Genomic DNA, 18,393 nt, shown 5'->3' with positions numbered 1-18,393 from the left:
AGTTTCAACATACAATGGTCTTTTCTGGACCATTGTAAGTTGAAACCAGACTCAACATACAATGTACAGACAGTCCAGATCTGTGAAACGTGTCAATGGCCTGAAGAACCGACCAATCAGAATGGGCATTCACTGGTAAAACCCCTGTATTACTGAAGTGTATGCACTGACTGGTGTCTGGTAGCGCCCCCTACAGTACAGGGAGGTATTACATGTTCTGTACTCTTTACCTGTATTACTGAAGTGTATGCACTGACTGGTGTCTGGTAGCGCCCCCTACAGTACAGGGAGGTATTACATGTTCTGTACTCTTTACCTGTATTACTGAAGTGTATGCACTGACTGTGTCTGGTAGCGCCCCCTACAGTACAGGGAGGTATTACATGTTCTGTACTCTTTACCTGTGCCATGGTTACCTGCTCCTTTGGACACCAGGTGAGGGCGGCTCCATGTTACTTTTTTAGGACACTGTGTACTGTACAGGACCCGGAATAAGCTCCTGTCCTCTGCATAGACCAGTGTTTCCGAAGCAGGGAGCCCCCAGCTGTTGCAAAACTACAACTCCCAGCATGCCCGGACAGCCAAAGGCTGTCCGGGCATGCTGGGAGTTGTAGTTTTGCAACAGCTGGGGGCTCCCTGCTTCGGAAACACTGACATAGACAGTGATTTACAGCTCCCAGCAGATCTTTTTTACTTTTATATGTAAGGATTTGCTTTATCTATATTAGTTATCTACTTATTTTTCTTTAATCCTCACTTTTTCCTATTTTTGGATAATATTTTTTGTTGCCTTTAAAACCAATTACCAGGTTTCCATAGAGTTCTGGTCTCAACATACAATGGTCGTCCCAGAACCAATTAATATTGTAACTTGAGGGACCACTGTATATGGTACTTTTCAGCAGGTCTCTGCTCTGCAGGTTTCATCTCTAAATTTTTAGTTCTCCCGAAGCTGATGAGCTTCCTCCTCCCCCTTTCACACAGTTGTATTGGCTTGTCTTGCAGACACAGAACAAAACTGAGCTGTTTTTCGGAGTGGAAATAGTCTCACAGGAGAGGAAGGGAGAGGGAAGAAGTTTAATAACAGAAGAGAGAGAAGCATTTTTGTCTAATAAGATATATATTACAAAGTTTATTTTCTTGTACTATAGATCCAAGCAAACTTTGTTTTAAGCGGTACTCCACTGGCCAGTCACACAGCTGTCCCACTCACACTTAGCTGCTTACATTGTAAACAATGGGAGCACGATAGTAATCGCCATTTTTGGAGTTTGGTGACATTATGTCCAATTTGCTTTTTTTTTCCTCCCTTTTTTTGGTTTAGTTCCAATACACACAAAGGGGATAAACGTTTATAGCAAAACGTGTTACTAAAATCCTTTTCTGTGAGAAATACTTTATTTTCTAGAAAACTTTCATGGGTGCCAACTAGAGATGAGCGAACGTACAGTAAATTCGATTCGTCACAAACTTCTCGGCTCGGCAGTTGATGACTTTTCCTGCGTAAATTAGTTCAGCCTTCAGGTGCTCCGGTGGGCTGGAAAAGGTGGATACATTCATAGGAAAGAGTCTCCTGGGACTGTATCCACCTTTTCCAGCCCACGGGAGCACCTGAAAGCTGAACTAATGTATGCAGGAAAAGTCATCAACTGCCGAGCCGAGAAGTTCGTGACGAATCGAATTTATTGTAAGTTCGCTCATCTCTAGTGCCAACATTTACGGCCATGACTGTATAGGTTATAGCCACAGGATATAGGATATTCAAGAAATGTTTGATGGCTGCCCCCCCCCCCCCTCTTGGACCCCAACCTATTTGCATACCAGGGGTCCATATTCTGTGAAAAATAATCTCAAATTGTAACCGTGTAATTTTATCTGCTTACAGCCTTATTTCTTTTTTTCCATATCTCTGTTTGCGGTCAGTGATTAGAAACACTAGAATTCATATATTTAGCAAAAACTGGAAAGATACAAGATTGGCCTATGAACCAAAGGAGCCAATATGGCTGGCAGGAAGTGGTTTCCTCCGTGACAGGAAGTGGTTTCCTCCGTGACAGGAAGTGGTTTCCTCCGTGACAGGAAGTGGTTTCCTCCGTGACAGGAAGTGGTTTCTTCCGTGACAGGAAGTGGTTTCCTCCGTGACAGGAAGTGGTTTCCTTCGTGACAGGAAGTGGTGCCTGCGGCAAGAAGAGTCTGGTGCACAATGAGTTACTGCACATAAAGTTTTGGGAGCATTGACAAGTTTTTACTTAGAGGCTATTAATGCCCAAGCTGTGATGCCCAATTACTGTTAAATAGCTCCTTGTCTGTGCCCGTAGTGACGGCCATTCTCTTTCTTGAAGGCTATTAAACCTTTGTTAACTCGCTCTTACTCTTTTTGATGTGTTGATTGTTTCATTGTAGACCACAGCGAGAAATGTTGACCCCCCCCCCTAACTGCTTTATTTTCTTTTATAGTGCTGCGATTGGCATCGGTTTCTATGGCAACAGCGAGACCAATGATGGCATCTACCAGTTGACATACTCCCTGGATGATGCCAATCATACCCTAGCAGGCATTGACACTCTGGTAAGTGCCAAAAAATAAATATGTGGCTCTCTTGCATTGGGAACAAAGACATATGTGCGCCATTCCTCCATATGTTTGCTGGGTAGTTTTTTTTATTTTTTATTTATTTTTTGCGCCTGGCGGAAATTTAATGATACTGGCAGCTGTGGCTGGAAACGCGGCAGAGACCAAGCAGCACAATAGCTGAACCCACTTCTGTGAAATTCCTATGGACTGTGACTAATGGAGAGAGGAAATGTGTTGCAAAGCGCCGAGTGGTCTGTGCGGAGCCATCTGTCTGTAAGAGGAGTGACTGGCAATGAATATAAGAAGAGAGAAGGGGCAGCCATGGATTCTAACAGGGGTTGTATTATGATATCAGACTGTGGGCGTACACGCTAAAAGGGGAATGGTTATGCCCAGTTGCCATTTTATTCTATGCCTATATCTATACATTTCCAGGAGGAATAACAGAGGAACAATAGAATTCAATTAAAAAAAGTGCACCTTTGCTTCACAGTTAAAGGGGTATTCCAGGAAAAAACTTTTATTTTTTTATATATATATATATATATATATATATATATATATATATATATATATATAATATATATATCTGGCTCCAGAAAGTTAAACAGATTTGTAAATTAATTCTATTAAAAAATCTTAATCCTTGCAATAACTATCAGCTGCTGAAGTTGAGTTGTTCTTTTCTGTCTGGCAACAGTTCTCTCTGCTGACATCTCTGCTTGTCTCGGGAACTGCCCAGAGTAGAAGAGGTTTCTAATGGGGATTTTCTTCTAAACTGGGCGGTTCCCGAGACACGTGTCATCAGAGAGCACTTAGACAGAAAAGAACAACTCAACTTCAGCAGCTCATAAGTATTGAAAGGATTAACTCCTTAAGGACACATGATGTACTGGAACGTCATGTGTCCGCTCCTGATCTATAACGCGGGGCCACGCCGTGGCTAATAGCGCGCGGCATTGATCGCGGTGCCGCACGCTATTAACCCTTTAGACGCGGCATTCAAAGTTGAACGCCACGTCTAAAATGAAAGTGAAACCATGCCGGTTAGCTCAGTCGGGCTGTTCGGGATAGCCACGGGAAATCATGGCATCCCGAACAGCTTACAAGACAGCAGGAGGGTCCCTAGCTACCACCTCGCTGTCCGATCGCCCAATGACTGCTCAGTGCCTGAGATCCAGGCATGAGCAGTCAAGCGGCAGAGTCATCGATCACTGGTTTCCTATGAGAAACCATTGATCAATGTAAAATATCAGTGTGTGCAGTGTTATAGGTCCCTATGGGATAACAATGATCAGTGTGTGCAGTGTTATAGGTCCCTATGGGATAACAATGATCAGTGTGTGCAGTGTTATAGGTCCCTATGGGATAACAATGATCAACACTGCAAAAAAAAGTGAATAAAGATCATTTAACCCCTCCCCTATTAAAAGTTTGAATCACCCCCCTCTTCCCATTAAAAAAAAAAAAAAAAAAACTGTGTAAATAAAAATAAACATATATGGTATCGCTGCATGCGTAAATGTCCGAATTCTAAAAATATATCGTTAATTAAACCGCACGGCCAATGCCGTACGTGCAAAAAAATTCCAATGTCCAAAATATTGCATTTTTGGTCACTTTTTATATCATGATAAATGAATAAAAAGCGATCAATAAGTCCTATCAATGCAAAAATGGTACCGCTAAAAACTTCAGATCACGGCGCAAAAAATGAGTCCTCATACCGCCCCATACATGGAAAAATAAAAAAGTTATTGGGGTCAGAAATGACAATTTTAAACGTATAAATTTTCCTGCATGTAGTTATGATTTTTTCCAGAAGTCCGACAAAATCAAACCGATATAAGTAGGGGATCATTTTAATTGTATGGACCTAGAGAATAAAGATAAGGTGTCATTTTTACCGAAAAATGTACTAGAAACGGAAGCCCCCAAAAGTTACAAAACTGCGTTTTTTTTTTTCAATTTTGTCTCTCAATGATTTTTTTTTCCGTTTCGCCGTAGATTTTTGGTCAAAATGACTGACTTCATTACAAAGTAGAATTGGTGGCGCAAAAAATAAGCAATCCTATGGATTTTTAGGTGCAAAATTGAAAGTTATGATTTTTTAAAGGTGATGAGGAAAAAAACAGAAAAACCCTTGGTCCTTAAGGGGCTACGATTTTTTTAATAGAATCAATTTACAAATCTGTTTAACTTTCTGGAGCCAGTTGATATATAGTAAAAAAGTTTTTTCCTGGAATACCCCTTTAATGGAAGTATTTACTAAAAGAGATATATATATAAAAAAAAAAAAAAGCTGCAATGTTCACCTTAAAGGGGTACTCTACTGCCACAGCGTCTGGAACATTTTGTTCCGAACGCTGGGTGCAGGCTAAGGGGGTCGTAGCGTCACGGCCACGCCCCCTCGTGACGTCACGCCCCCTCCAATAGACTTGCATCGAGAGGGCGTGGCAGTGAGGTCATGAGGTCAGTGACGTCCCTGGGTGCGCTACCTCCCGGCAGCCCCTGCATTTTTAAAGTTAACGCAGGGCCGCAGAGAGGTAACCGGGGCATCCTTGTGTCCTGAAGCGATTTTTCGGGCCGCAGGGATGCCGGGCCGCAAAGACATTCATTGTGGGCCGCATGTTTGACACCCATGGTCTTAACTATAGTCGTGACCAAATGTTCTAATCTAGATTCCAGGGCTGAGTTAAAGGAATTGTCCAGAGAATCTTTTTTTTTTTTTTTTTTTTTTTTTTTTATAGAGTTAAATGCAGACAGGCTAGAGAGGCAAAAAAAAGTCTATTCGCCTGCCTTGATTCCGCACCCCCACTCTGATGATGCCCATTGCTGAAGCAAAGTCTGAACACAAGACACAAGGAAGTGCCGGTTCAGTGGCGGAGGCAGTCACCATTGTAGGCAGTGAATGGCTAAATGGTCAAGACTGAGACCAGGAGGTGCTGCACCATGTGACTGGGCGCTGTTGGAGCAGTTGTATAGGGGGAACAGGGCTCCAGCCTTTTCACATTCAAAATATGGTTGGCAGTGGTCCATAGGCAAAAGATTTGGTGGGACCCCGATCTGAAACCCAAAGTCCACCTTATCACCTATAGGAGATTGTGACCACCTACATGCCTGGTACCCTACATTGTAGTCTAGGACAATTAGAGAGAGAGATAGATATGAGTGAGTTAGTCAGAGAGAGGTAGATAGATAGATATGAGATAGATATGAGAGAGAGATTATAGATATGACATAGATATGAGATAGGTAGATAGATAGATATGAGAGATAGATAGATATGAGAGATAGATAGATAGATATGAGATAGATAGATAGATAGATATGAGAGATAGATATGAGAGAGAGATTATAGATATGACATAGATATGAAATAGGTAGATAGATATGAGATAGATAGATATGAGATAGATAGATAGATAGATATGAGATAGATATGACATAGATAGATAGATAGATATGAGATAGATATGAGTGAGTTAGTCAGAGAGAGGTAGGTAAATATAAGAGATAGATATGAGAGAGAGATTATAGATATGACATAGATATGAGATAGATAGATATGAGAGATAGATAGATATGAGATAGATAGATATGAGAGATAGATAGATAGATAGATATGAGATGAGATAGATAGATATGAGATAGATAGATAGATATGAGATAGATAGATAGATATGAGATAGATAGATAGATAGATATGATAGATAGATAGATATGATAGATAGATATGAGAGATAGATATGATAGATATATATGACATAGATAGATAGATAGGACATAGATAGATAGATAGATATGACATAGAGAGATAAGATATGAGATAGATATGACATAGATAGATAGATAGATAGATAGATATGAGAGATAGATAGATAGATAGATATGAGAGATAGATAGATATGAGATAGATAGATAGGAGATAGATAGATAGATAGATATGAGATAGATAGATAGATATGAGATAGATAGATATGATATAGATAGATAGATATGAGATAGATAGATATGAGATAGATAGATATGACATAGATAGATAGATAGATAGATATGACATAGATAGATAGATAGATATGACATAGAGAGATAAGATATGAGATAGATATGACATAGATAGATAGATAGATAGATATGAGATAGATAGATAGATAGATAGATAGATATGAGATAGATAGATAGATATGTGATAGATATGAGAAGTTCATGTATGGATGGTTACAATTTGCTTTGTGATTTCCATAAAAAATGAAGTCCTCACGATGCAGTGCCGGCCTATTGCACGACGCACAGCTGTGACCCACGGACCCCATTGACCCCACGGACTTCAAGTTAGGGTCTTTCTGGTTGCTCTGTGCCCATACTACTTGCATATGCAGTAATTTTTGTCATCAAAAGTTGCAATATCTCCAATAGTGGATCCTAATGGAGCCTCCGGCACAGACGTGGATACGGCTTTATAAGCTTTAGAGGGGACTCCCGGAGAGCTTGTTCTTCACATATCTCTGATGGACTCATTATATGGACTGTCTACTCCCAAAAAGCCCATTTAATTCCCTGCTTGAGGATGTGAAGTGCAGTATCCAGTGCAGAACCTATTAGTCTGTGGGGAACGGCCCTCGCCTCTTGTTTCCTCTCTCTCCAGACACATCCCCCACCCTATGTCTATCGTGCCCGCCGCGGCTTTAACCCAACAGCTGGGCATCTTGGCTCCCTCCCTCCCCCACTGCTTTCTAGCCATCAGACTTTAATCCTTAACCCCCGGGGATGTTTCCGTAGCTGCAGCCTGTGAATTACCCACTGCGAGTTGGCGAGAGCAGAGAGAGGCGCTATCCAAACCTTTGGCAGGAGTACGTGTGGCACATTTCATTCCTTCCACCCAGATGCCATTTACTTGCTTCTAATACCCTCTCTGTAGCCTAGTCTCAGATTCTGTGCCGGACTCGTACCTTGCAATATTTTTTTATCAAAAATATGTAAATTTTGTGTTCTTTATAATGCATCTTATTAGAGAGATCTCTTTCTCACCTGTAAGACCTTCTCCTTGCCTGCAGGGTCTCAATAAGGACCGAGAAGAGGGGGATGCAGCTGCAAAGTAATAGCCGACTGGAATACATAAACAGCACCACACCTGTCCTCTGTTTGTGTGTGGTATTGCAATTTGACTTCATTCACTTCAGTGGCTGTGAGCTGCAATACCAAACACAACCTGAAAACAGGTGTGGGGCTTTTCTTTGTTGTTTAAGAAATTAAAGGGTTACTTTAAATACCCTATCTCTGGGCCGGTAGTGGCGGCTTCCGGAACACAGAAGCTTGGAGCTTTAGTGTTCGTGACGTCACGCCACACTCCACCATTCATGTCTATGGGAGGAGGCGTGACAGCTACTACGTAGCTGTCACGCCTCCTCCCATAGACATGAATGGAGGGGGCGTGGCGGCTGTAGTCGCTAGTTATCCGTCACGGAGCGGAGTTCGCTCCGTGCGCGGATGACCGGGGTGCCACGCCTGACATCGCGGGGGTCTCCAGAGGTGGGACCCCCGCAATCAGACATCTTATCCCCTATCCTTTGGATAGGGGAAAATATGTTTTTTGCCGGAGTACCCCTTTTAAAGGGGTTATCCAGGAAAAAACTTTTATTTATATACATATATATATATATATATATAAAAATAAAAATATCAACTGGCTCCAGAAAGTTAAACAGATTTGTAAATTACTTCTATTAAAAAATCTTAATCCTTTCAGTATTTATGAGCTGCTGAAGTTGAGTTGTTCTTTTCTGTCTAAGTGGTCTCTGATGACACCTGTCCTGGGAACTGTCCAGAGTAGAAGCAAATCCCCATAGCAAACCTCTTCTACTCTGTGCAGTTCCAGAGACAAGCAGAGATGTCAGCAGAGAGCACTGTTGCCAGGCAGAAAAGAACAACTCAACTTCAGCAGCTGATAATTATTGGAAGGATTAAGATTCTTTAATAGAAGTCATTTACAAATCTGTTTAACTTTCCAGAGCCAGTTGAGATATATATATATAGAAACAAAAATGGCGACCGCAGCACTCCAAATTTTTCACATTTATTTGGAGTGCTGCGGTCGCCATTTTTGTTTCTATTGCCCTTTGGACCCAGGACCGGGGTCCCAGAGACTGACTGCACCCACGCACAGCTGGCTTGGGAGTGCTGCTCTTCAACTCGTGTGTGTGTGTGTGTGTGTATATATATATATAATATATATATATAATATATAGATAGATAGGGATAGAGATAGATATAGATATATTATAAAAAGTGTTTTGCCGGAGTACCCCTTTAACTCTGTTTTTCTAATCCTGGATAAACCCATTAAGCGAGGCGGTGTCCAGTACTGCAGCCTTGTCGCATTCACTTGGTTGGGATTGCAGTACTAGGTGCAGCCACAACCATGTGTATGGCGCTGTGCCTGGGTAAACAAGGAATAGGAAACAAACGATAATTTAAAGGTAAAGCTATACGGTGTATTTGTGCACAGCGCGATGTAACAACTGAACCTCACCGCACACTGAGCCTTTGTTAATGGATTTCTGACTTTCCGACAGGTGTCTGGCACCAGCCACAAGCTGAAGGAAAGTCTGGATCAGCACCTGTTACGCCTCAATGAGATATTTGCAGCACATGGAGACTATGTCCAGACCCTGCGATTCATGCAGATCATGGCCAATAACGTCGTCTCTCAGCTCTCCACATTACCGAACTGGCAGGGGACCAGCGGACAACTTTCTTTGATTGCCCAGAAGGCCAGTGTCATTGAGTACTACAGGTAAGGGGGGTATACAGCATATGTACAGCCCTGGCTGAAGCCCACTCTAGGGCGGGGGTTACTGTCCGGGCATGCTGGGAGTTGTAGATTTGCATCAGCTGGAGGCCCCCTGATTGGAAAACACTGCTCTGAGGTTACATAAGACAAGCCCTCTCCTCTTTCTATTTCAGATGGCTTTCTTACCTATTCGTTTTCATCTTCGACTTGGTCATCTGTCTTGTGACGTGTTTGGGACTGGCCAAGCGTTCCAAGTGTCTCCTTATCACGTAAGTACATAACAAAATGTCTCCTGTTTGGACAGGACCTAAACTGTGTCCATCCTGATCTGCCTGGTTCATGAATAAAATGATAAAACTGTACTGAGCACTGGGAGACAACGAGAAAGACAACAATAGTTGTTATAACCCTGCATACATTTATCAGAGACATCTTTTTTTTTCAAATCAACTTCCAGTACTTATCGGTTGCTCTGTGCTCCACAGGAAGTTGTGTAGTTCTCTAAAGGGGTACTTTGGTGGAAATTATTATTATTTTTTTATTATAAATCAACTGGTGCAAGAAAGTTTTGTAACAGATTTGTAACTTCTATTTAAAAAATCTTAATCCTTCCAGTACTTATTAGCTGCTCTATACTACAGAGGAAGTTCTTTTCTTTTTGAATTTCCTTTCTGTCTGACCACAGTGCTCTCTGCTGCCACCTCTGTTCGTGTCAGGAACTGTCCAGAGCAGGAGAGGTTTTCTATGGGGATTTGCTTCTGATTTAGACAGTTCCTGACAAGGACAGAGGTGTAAGCAAAGAGTGTAGAAAGAACTACACAACTTCCTGTGCAGCATACAGCAGCTGATAACTACTGGAAGGCTTAAGGTTTTTTTTTATATAGAAGTAATTTACAAATCTGTTTAACTTCCTGGGATCAGTTGATTTGAAAAATGTGTTTTCCCACCGCAGTACGCCTTTAAAGCATTATAAAAAAAAGTTTTAGCACCCTAACAGTGTCTCTGGTATTGCAGTTCATCCCTATTTAAGTGATTGAAGATGAACTGCAATACCAGAGAGAGCCTATGCACAGATGTGGCGCTGTTGCTGGAAATAAAATTAGCCTTTATTTCTTAATCCTGGACAACACATTTAGTTCTGCAATGTTGTCGCCCCAACAAGGTCATAGGTGGATTGTGCGGTCACAGTATCTGAACGTATGGGTGGGATGGATGCTCTCCCTATATAATCAGCATCTGGATCCAGCCATTGATTCCCACTAACGCGTTTCCTTCGGTATATGTGTCAGCTCAGCAATTGTAGGTAATAGGATGTCCGCTATCTGTCTGATCTCAGGAAATCCTTAGATAAAGGGAATCACTTATCAAAGAACTTGCTGCGCCTGTAATAGCAAAGAGATAGAATCACCAAAGCTTTTATCTCTATGTACAGAATTGGTTAATTATACTAATACTTTGCTTTATCCTCCAGTCACAGCCAGAGCTGCCTGCAACTCCTTCAGATTGCAGATGCCCACATGTCACTACTGCCCCCTGCTGGCTCTGTGCCTATACAGACCATGCAGTGGTGCTGATTATGGTCAAAGTAAAGTAATGCCCCACAATGCACTGTAGGACTGTCCGTCAACATGTTTCACCTGACTTTCCTAGTCAATAGGAATTCATTACGTCATATGACCCAGTGGTGTTCGGGCAGCATATCATAGAGGGTTGGCATTATGTAGTCCTATAGTAAGTAGTATACGTATATATTGATGTTCAGGTCCTCCACCCCTTAGATAGAGGAAGAATAGCTAAAGTGCCAGGGTTGCTTTATCTAGGGGAGACCTGTATTGTACCAAGCCTTAGGTTGCCCTGTTTTGGCAGCCAGCAGGTATATGAATGCAGCTCTGGAGTACAAGGTATCATGAATTTATAATGCACAATGAATCTTTTGATGCCCCACCTTTTGCTGGAACCGAGGACCATGACCTATGTTTTGTCAGTATCTGACAGCGGCGTATTACCATCTTTTTCCTTAGTGGTAGTAGTAGTCAGCAGACCCTGTCCGTAGTAGTTGGCCGCACTTTGTCTCCACTAGTGGGAGGCACCTCGTCCATAGTAGTGGGAGGCACCGTGTCGGAGGTTCTCTGAGGCGCCGTGTCGGTTGTCTCCATCGATCAGGCTTTTATGTCCTGTCCTAACTTCTTTCTAAAGGCTTCTCGGCCTTCTGGCTAAGATCAAGTGTAGTATCTGTTATCAGTTTCATGCTGGTGGCAGGCGATGCCAGTGTGGAGCTGGTGGGGATGGGTGCTGCATGGTAGGGAGCAGGTGTACCGGGCGTTCCGGGGCTGGTTCTGAGGAATCAGCTCTATGGCTGCCCCTATGTGACCTGTTTCCTCCGGTTCTCACCATGAGGCCGAGAGGGTCTAGAGCCGAGGTACTTAAGTGCCTCGGGGAGTGGTGAATCCGAGGTGCCGAAACTCACTGGGAGGATAGGCTCACTGAGTCGAAGCACGGGCACCATGATCTCTTCACCTTTGGCACTCACCTCTTGATTCCCGGCCTTCTGGCTCTAGGATCAGAGAAATTTTTATATATTTGTCCGGATGTCTGGCCAGTATATCTGCACACATTCACTTACTTATTTATTTTTGTCACTGTGTCACTTTTTGCGCGTTGTGTGTCCACAGGATTTGTCAGGATGCGGTAGCCCTTCTGGGTGTCCCTCCTGGCGGTCTAGGGGAGGTGTGTGTGGCCATTAGGTTCCGCACCTCCCTGCAAACACCCCGGGTACTCCTGCTTTGGCAGGGTACCTACCGTTATCGGCTCTGCGGGCAGATACCTTGGCTAACACCAAGGGGGATGCCGGGAGCATTTGTGGTCCCCTAGTAGTTTCGGCGAAAAGGGACATCGAACCTGAAACCTCGCAGGTACCTTTTTGGTCCGGAGGCGAAGGGTAAGGTTTGTTGGGGGCCTCTCTCCTATCGGAGAAGGGCTTGCCCTCTGTAACACGTTAGCACTTTTTCTTGCACTTTGGGTGATTCGAGAGCACGTTCCTCGGCTCTAAAAAAAAAAAAAAAAAAAAAAAAAAAGCTTCTCTGAGGCGCCGTGCCGGAGCTTCTCTGAGGCGCCGTGCCGGAGCTTCTCTGAGGCGCCGTGCCGGAGCTTCTCTGAGGCGCCGTGCCGGAGCTTCTCTGAGGCGCCGTGCCGGAGCTTCTCTGAGGCGCCGTGCCGGAGGTCTCCATTGATCAGGCTTTGATGTCCTGTCCTAACTTCTTTCTAAAAATGGAGTCCATTACAACAGGTGATTTTAGATCATTTTATTCCCAGTCACATAACTATATGAGATGCCATTATGTGGGCAGATCAGGTCTGATATTGTAGCTAAGCTCAGTGAAGTAAAAGGGACTGAGCTGCAATAACACACACAACCTTCTAAGAGGTGTGGCACTGTTTTCTAATCCTAAACAGTCCTTGTAGTTGGTAGTATTGAGGGATGATGTCGGTAACAGACTACAGACGTCATGGTTTTCTAATAGGTGGAAAACCAGCAGTAATAGCAGCAGAGAGCTCGCCTGGTCTGCACAGATCTCATGGGAGGAGGATGGGCACAACCAATGGGCAGGTCTCTATTGTTTTTCTGGTTACTTCTGGAATTTGAAGAATTACTAATGGCCCCATATGTCATTATCACTCCAAACAAATGGGCATCTGTGACGTACCATGTTGAATTTGAGCAACTCTCTTGGCTCTGAGGCAGTGTTTCCCAACCAGGATGTCTCCAGCTGTTGAAAACTACAACTCCTAGCATGCTCGGACAGCCAAAGGCTGTCCGGGCATGCTGGGGGTTGTAGTTTTGCAACAGCTGGAGGCACCCTGGTTGGGAAACACTGCTCTGATGGCTTGTGCATGTGGCCATGATGTGTATGGCAGTGGTTGCCAACCTGTGGCTTTGCAAGAATAAAACACTCCCAGCATCCCCTGACAGAAGGCAAAGTGCCATTTTGTTTTTTCTTCTTTGCCGTTTTGTTTTTTTCTTCTTTGCCGTTTTGTTTTTTCTTCTTTGCCGTTTTATTTCTTCTTTGCCGTTTTGTTTCTTCTTCTTCTTTGCCGTTTTATTTCTTCTTCTTCTTTGCCGTTTTATTTCTTCTTCTTGTTTGCCGTTTTATTTCTTCTTCTTCTTTGCCGTTTTATTTCTTCTTCTTCTTTGCCGTTTTATTTCTTCTTCTTGTTTGCCGTTTTATTTCTTCTTCTTCTTTGCCGTTTTATTTCTTCTTCTTCTTTGCCGTTTTATTTCTTCTTCTTCTTTGCCGTTTTATTTCTTCTTCTTCTTTGCCGTTTTATTTCTTCTTCTTTTGCCGTTTTGTTTCTTCTTCTTCTTTGCCGTTTTGTTTCTTCTTCTTCTTTGCCGTTTTATTTCTTCTTCTTCTTTGCCGTTTTATTTCTTCTTCTTGTTTGCCGTTTTATTTCTTCTTCTTCTTTGCCGTTTTATTTCTTCTTCTTCTTTGCCGTTTTATTTCTTCTTCTTCTTTGCCGTTTTATTTCTTCTTCTTTTGCCGTTTTGTTTCTTCTTCTTCTTTGCCGTTTTGTTTCTTCTTCTTCTTTGCCGTTTTATTTCTTCTTCTTCTTTGCCGTTTTATTTCTTCTTCTTGTTTGCCGTTTTATTTCTTCTTCTTCTTTGCCGTTTTATTTCTTCTTCTTCTTTGCCGTTTTATTTCTTCTTCTTCTTTGCCGTTTTATTTCTTCTTCTTCTTTGCCGTTTTATTTCTTCTTCTTTTGCCGTTTTGTTTCTTCTTCTTCTTTGCCGTTTTGTTTCTTCTTCTTCTTTGCCGTTTTGTTTCTTCTTCTTCTTTGCCGTTTTGTTTCTTCTTCTTTGCCGTTTTGTTTCTTCTTCTTCTTCTTTGCCGTTTTGTTTCTTCTTCTTCTTTGCCGTTTTGTTTCTTCTTCTTTGCCGTTTTGTTTCTTCTTCTTTGCCGTTTTGTTTCTTCTTCTTTGCCGTTTTGTTTCTTCTTCTTTGCCGTTTTGGTTTTTCTTCTTTGCCGTTTTGGTTTTTCTTCTTTGCCGTTTTGGTTTTTCTTCTTTGCCATTTTTTGGTTATGGGGAGATTTCCTGATGCACATGTCAAATGTGGTGTGAGAAGAACCTAACTTTAAACAATTTGAGCTGCAATACCAGTCACAACCCATGGACCGGGGTGGTGCTTCTTTTGGTAGAAAGCAGCCATGTTGTTGTATCGTGCGTGAGAAGGTATTCGTAGCTGCTGCTTTTTCCACCGGTAGAGCGGCCTTTATGCCATTTTCTTTGTACGCGAATCTATAATCACATTTATAACACATCTAACTATAGAAATGATGGCTAATTAAAGGAGGACTCCGGCCCCGTAATGTGCGATGGGTAAGTCATGGGCGGTTGCGTATGTGACGGTAATTGCCTTGTTATAGAGGAGTCCTGGAAGCCTTTAGTGTTATGGGAAGGAAGAAGCTGCAGATAAAGGGTTTGATGGTTTCCATCTGCCCGGGATTCTCCTGGGAGTCTCTCATTACAAGCTCCTGTGTCTCGCTGCTCTCTCTTGTGCCCCCATCGATTTTAGATATTCTTATCTGGTGTGTGAGAGCCAGGAGAGAGGAAATAATGGCCGAGGAGCCAGCGATCTGCAGCGGACATGAATAATAGAGCAGCAGACGGACTCGGACATCATGGGGGAGATCCATAGAGTTTTATGTTCTGGTGCTGACCCGGGTGTTGCAGGAAAAAATTTCCCGGTCTCGGTAAAACTCATATTCTGGAACATACACAAGAAAAAACGTATTACATCTACAGCGCCACTTTTGTCCATGGTTGGTGGTGTAACCCATCGCTAGTACAGAACAGCGCCACATCAGTCCACAGGATGCATTTGGTATTGCAACTCAACCCCATTCAATTCAGTAGAGCAATAACGGACACAGCAAGGAACCTTCTGCCCGAAACTACATAGTCATTGGGGCGGTCCCCAGTGGCTTCACCCCGCCCCACCAGCTTTGATTGACGGGTCTTCCAACAGGGACAGATGTATTGATCAAGGTTCTTGGGAACCATCCCAATGAGGTCAGAATGAAAGTAACAGGTTCCCTTTAAAGGGGTACTCCCCTGGAAAATTTTTTTTTTTTTTTTTTAAATCAACTGGAGCCAGGAAGTTAAACAGATTTGTAAATTACTTCTATTTAAAAATATTAACCCTTCCAGTACTTATCAGCTGCTGTATGTTCAACAGGAAGTTCTTTTCTTTTTACATTTCTTTTCTGTCTGACCACAGTGCTCTCTGCTGACACCTCTGTCCATTTTAGGAACTGTCTGGAGCAGGAGAGGTTTGCTATAGGGATTTGCTCCTACTTTGTACAGTTCCTGACATGTACAGAGGTGTCAGCAGAGAGCACTGTGGTCAGATAGACAGAAAATTCAAAAAGAAAAGAACAGCCTGTGGAACATACAGCAGCTGATAAGTACTGGAAGGATTAAGATTTTTTTATAGAAGTAATTTACAAATCTGTTTAACTTTTTGGCACCAGTTGATTTATAAAAATGTATTTTAGTGGAGTACCCCTTTAAAGGAGAACTACGGGATTTAACATTTTATCCCCTATCCTAAGGACGGGATAAGTTTCAGATCGCGGGGAGTCCGACCGCTGGGGCCCCGGCTCTCTGCATAGAGAGGGCGTGTTGACCACCGCACGAGGCGGCGGCTGACACGCGCCCTCCATTTACTGCTATGGGAGAGCCGAAGCGCTGCCTTGGGCAATTTCCAGCTCTCCCATAGCAGTGTATGGAGGGGGCGTGTCGGCCGCTGCTTCGTGCGGTGGTCAACACACCCTCTCTAACCTGAGAGCCGGGGCCCCGTACGGGAGATCGCGGGGGGCCCCAGCGGTCGGACCCCCTGCGATCTGAAACTTACCCCCTATCCTAAGATTTTTTTTTATAGAAGTAATTTACAAATCAGTTTAACTTTCTGGCACCAGTTGATTTATAAAAAAAAAATTAAATAAATGATAGTTTTTTTCCACCAAAGTACCCCTTTAAATGGGGCAGGGGTGCAATACCAGCCACAGACAAGAGTGGCGCTGTTTCTTCCTAATCTATTTCAATTATTTACAGCACACAAGGAACAATATGCTAAAGTCCCATCTGGTAATTATCATGTTTGGTAGTCACCAAATTCTTTTTTTCTCATAATTGTCCTCCCTATTAGGGAAGATAAACTACCGTAATCTAAAGTTGATCTGCGGTGTAAATCATGGGGGATGGCAGCAGCCTGAGCCTCTAATGCAGTGTTTCCCAACCAGGGTGCCTCCAGCTGTTGCAAAACCACAACTCCCAGGATGCCCGGACAGCCAAAGGCTGTCCGGGCATCCTGGGAGTTGTAGTTTTGCAACAGCTGGAGGCACCCTGGTTGGGAAACACTGCCATAAGGATACAGAGTATTGTAATAGAGTGTTTTATTTTCATTTTATTTTTTCCCCCCAGGATGTTGAGTTTTGGGCTGATAACTGTGCTAGTAAGCTGGGCGTCCTTAGCTCTGGATACGTCGTCTGCGGTGGTAAGTTAACTCTTTCTAGGTATTAGAGGTGATGTTGGTGGAATTTATTAATTTTATTGCTATTGGTCTTCCTATTGCCTTACTGCCAATTTATACCGTTTTTAGGTTTTTACTATATCTTGAATGTCTGTGAATTTGCTCTGTCAAAACATTTGAGAACCCCACAACACTATGGAGTATAAGAATCTAGTCTAAGGGTACGTTCACACAGGCGGATTTTTTTGCGAGTTTTCCGCTGCGTATTTGAAAGTGGGCGGGCTCTTCTCGGCTGTCCGCAGCAGATTTTCCTCAGCGGAATTTACACTGCGGAAAATCCGCCGCAGTCCCTACTGACTTCAGCTGCGGAAAATCTGCTGCGGACAGCCGAGAAGAGACTGTCCACTTTCAAATACGCAGCGGAAAACCCCCCAGAAATCCGCCCATGTGAACCTACCCTAAGGCCAATTGCACTTATATACGGCATTCAACATTATTGCTGTCCGGCCTGCTGGTGCCGGATGTTAGATTGTTCGATTCGGCGCCATATGGTCTATAGGTCCAGCGCTGGACCCCATTTCAGCTTATAGGCCAACAGATGGGGCATCGGATGCAAAAATTCTAGCTTGTGGCATCCACTGTTTCAATAGGGGAATAGAAAAGAAAAAACATACTTACCTAGCCCCGATCCCCCGCAGCTCCCACTCACCTGCTTCCGCTCCCCCTGTCTTCTTTCTGCGTCCATATTAATTGAAGGACCTGCTGGCTCACTAATGATTGGCCAAGAGAGGACGCTGTTGCTGAGTTGACAGGTCCTGCGACAAGCGCGGAAGCAAGAAGAAGACATAGGGATCGGATGGAGGTGAGAGGGAGCTGCGGGGGACCAGGGCTAGGTAAGTATGTTTACCCTGTTTTTTTTGGGGGAAAACATTTTCTACTGGAAAACAGAATATTAGTTTTCTTAACTCAACTGGTGCCAGAAAGTTAAACCAATTTGTAAAATTACTTCTATATAAAAATCTTAATCCTTCCAGTACTTATCAGCTGCTGTACGCTCCACAGGACGTTATGTAGTGCTCTCTGCTGACACCTTTAAGTCAGGAACTGTCCAGAGCAGGAGATGTTTGCTATGGGAATTTGCTCCTACTCTGGACAGTTTCTAAAATGGGCAGAGGTGTCAGCAGAGTGTACTGTGGTCGGTCAGAAAGGAAATTCAAAAAGAAAAGAACTTCCTGTGCAGCATACAGCAGCTGATAAGTACTGGAAGGATTAAGATTTTTAAATAGAAGTAATTTACAAAAAAATTAAAAAGAAAAAAAAAAGTTTTCCAGCGGAGTACCCCTTTAAATGTTTGTAAGGCTAGAAGTGATTGTATTGTAATGATGACGCCTTCAGGTGTAGACGTCTCAACGTGCCAGCTTCTTACACTGACACTGCTATGACGTTGTCCTTATTTTATTAAAGAGACCGATTACTCCAATATTCACTGGGGGA

At 43.1% G+C, this 18,393-nt stretch overlaps 1 protein-coding gene, 1 long non-coding RNA gene and 1 pseudogene across 2 annotated transcripts in view; 2 read left to right on the top strand and 1 right to left on the bottom strand.

Moving 5' to 3' along the window:
- TTYH2 (tweety family member 2) overlaps nt 1–18,393 on the top strand; it is a gene marked incomplete in the record, with an annotated part of 81,310 nt that overhangs the window by 44,732 nt on the left and 18,185 nt on the right. The window contains 4 exon segments of the mRNA XM_056550645.1: nt 2,458–2,569; nt 9,151–9,371; nt 9,542–9,637; nt 16,851–16,923. Coding sequence (XP_056406620.1) covers nt 2,458–2,569; nt 9,151–9,371; nt 9,542–9,637; nt 16,851–16,923 — 502 coding nt within the window.
- The window catches only part of LOC130297772 (uncharacterized), an 82,143-nt gene continuing 74,235 nt past the window's right edge, over nt 10,486–18,393 (bottom strand). The window contains exon 3 of the long non-coding RNA XR_008849681.1: nt 10,486–10,750. This is a non-coding gene — a long non-coding RNA (uncharacterized LOC130297772). The remainder of the gene's footprint in view (nt 10,751–18,393) is intronic.
- On the top strand, nt 11,562–11,649 carry LOC130297824 (U2 spliceosomal RNA; annotated as a pseudogene).

The sequence above is a fragment of the Hyla sarda genome, chromosome 13, assembly GCF_029499605.1.
Source record: "Hyla sarda isolate aHylSar1 chromosome 13, aHylSar1.hap1, whole genome shotgun sequence".
Taxonomy (NCBI): domain Eukaryota; kingdom Metazoa; phylum Chordata; class Amphibia; order Anura; family Hylidae; genus Hyla; species Hyla sarda.
This window is presented reverse-complemented; position numbering and strand designations above follow the sequence as displayed.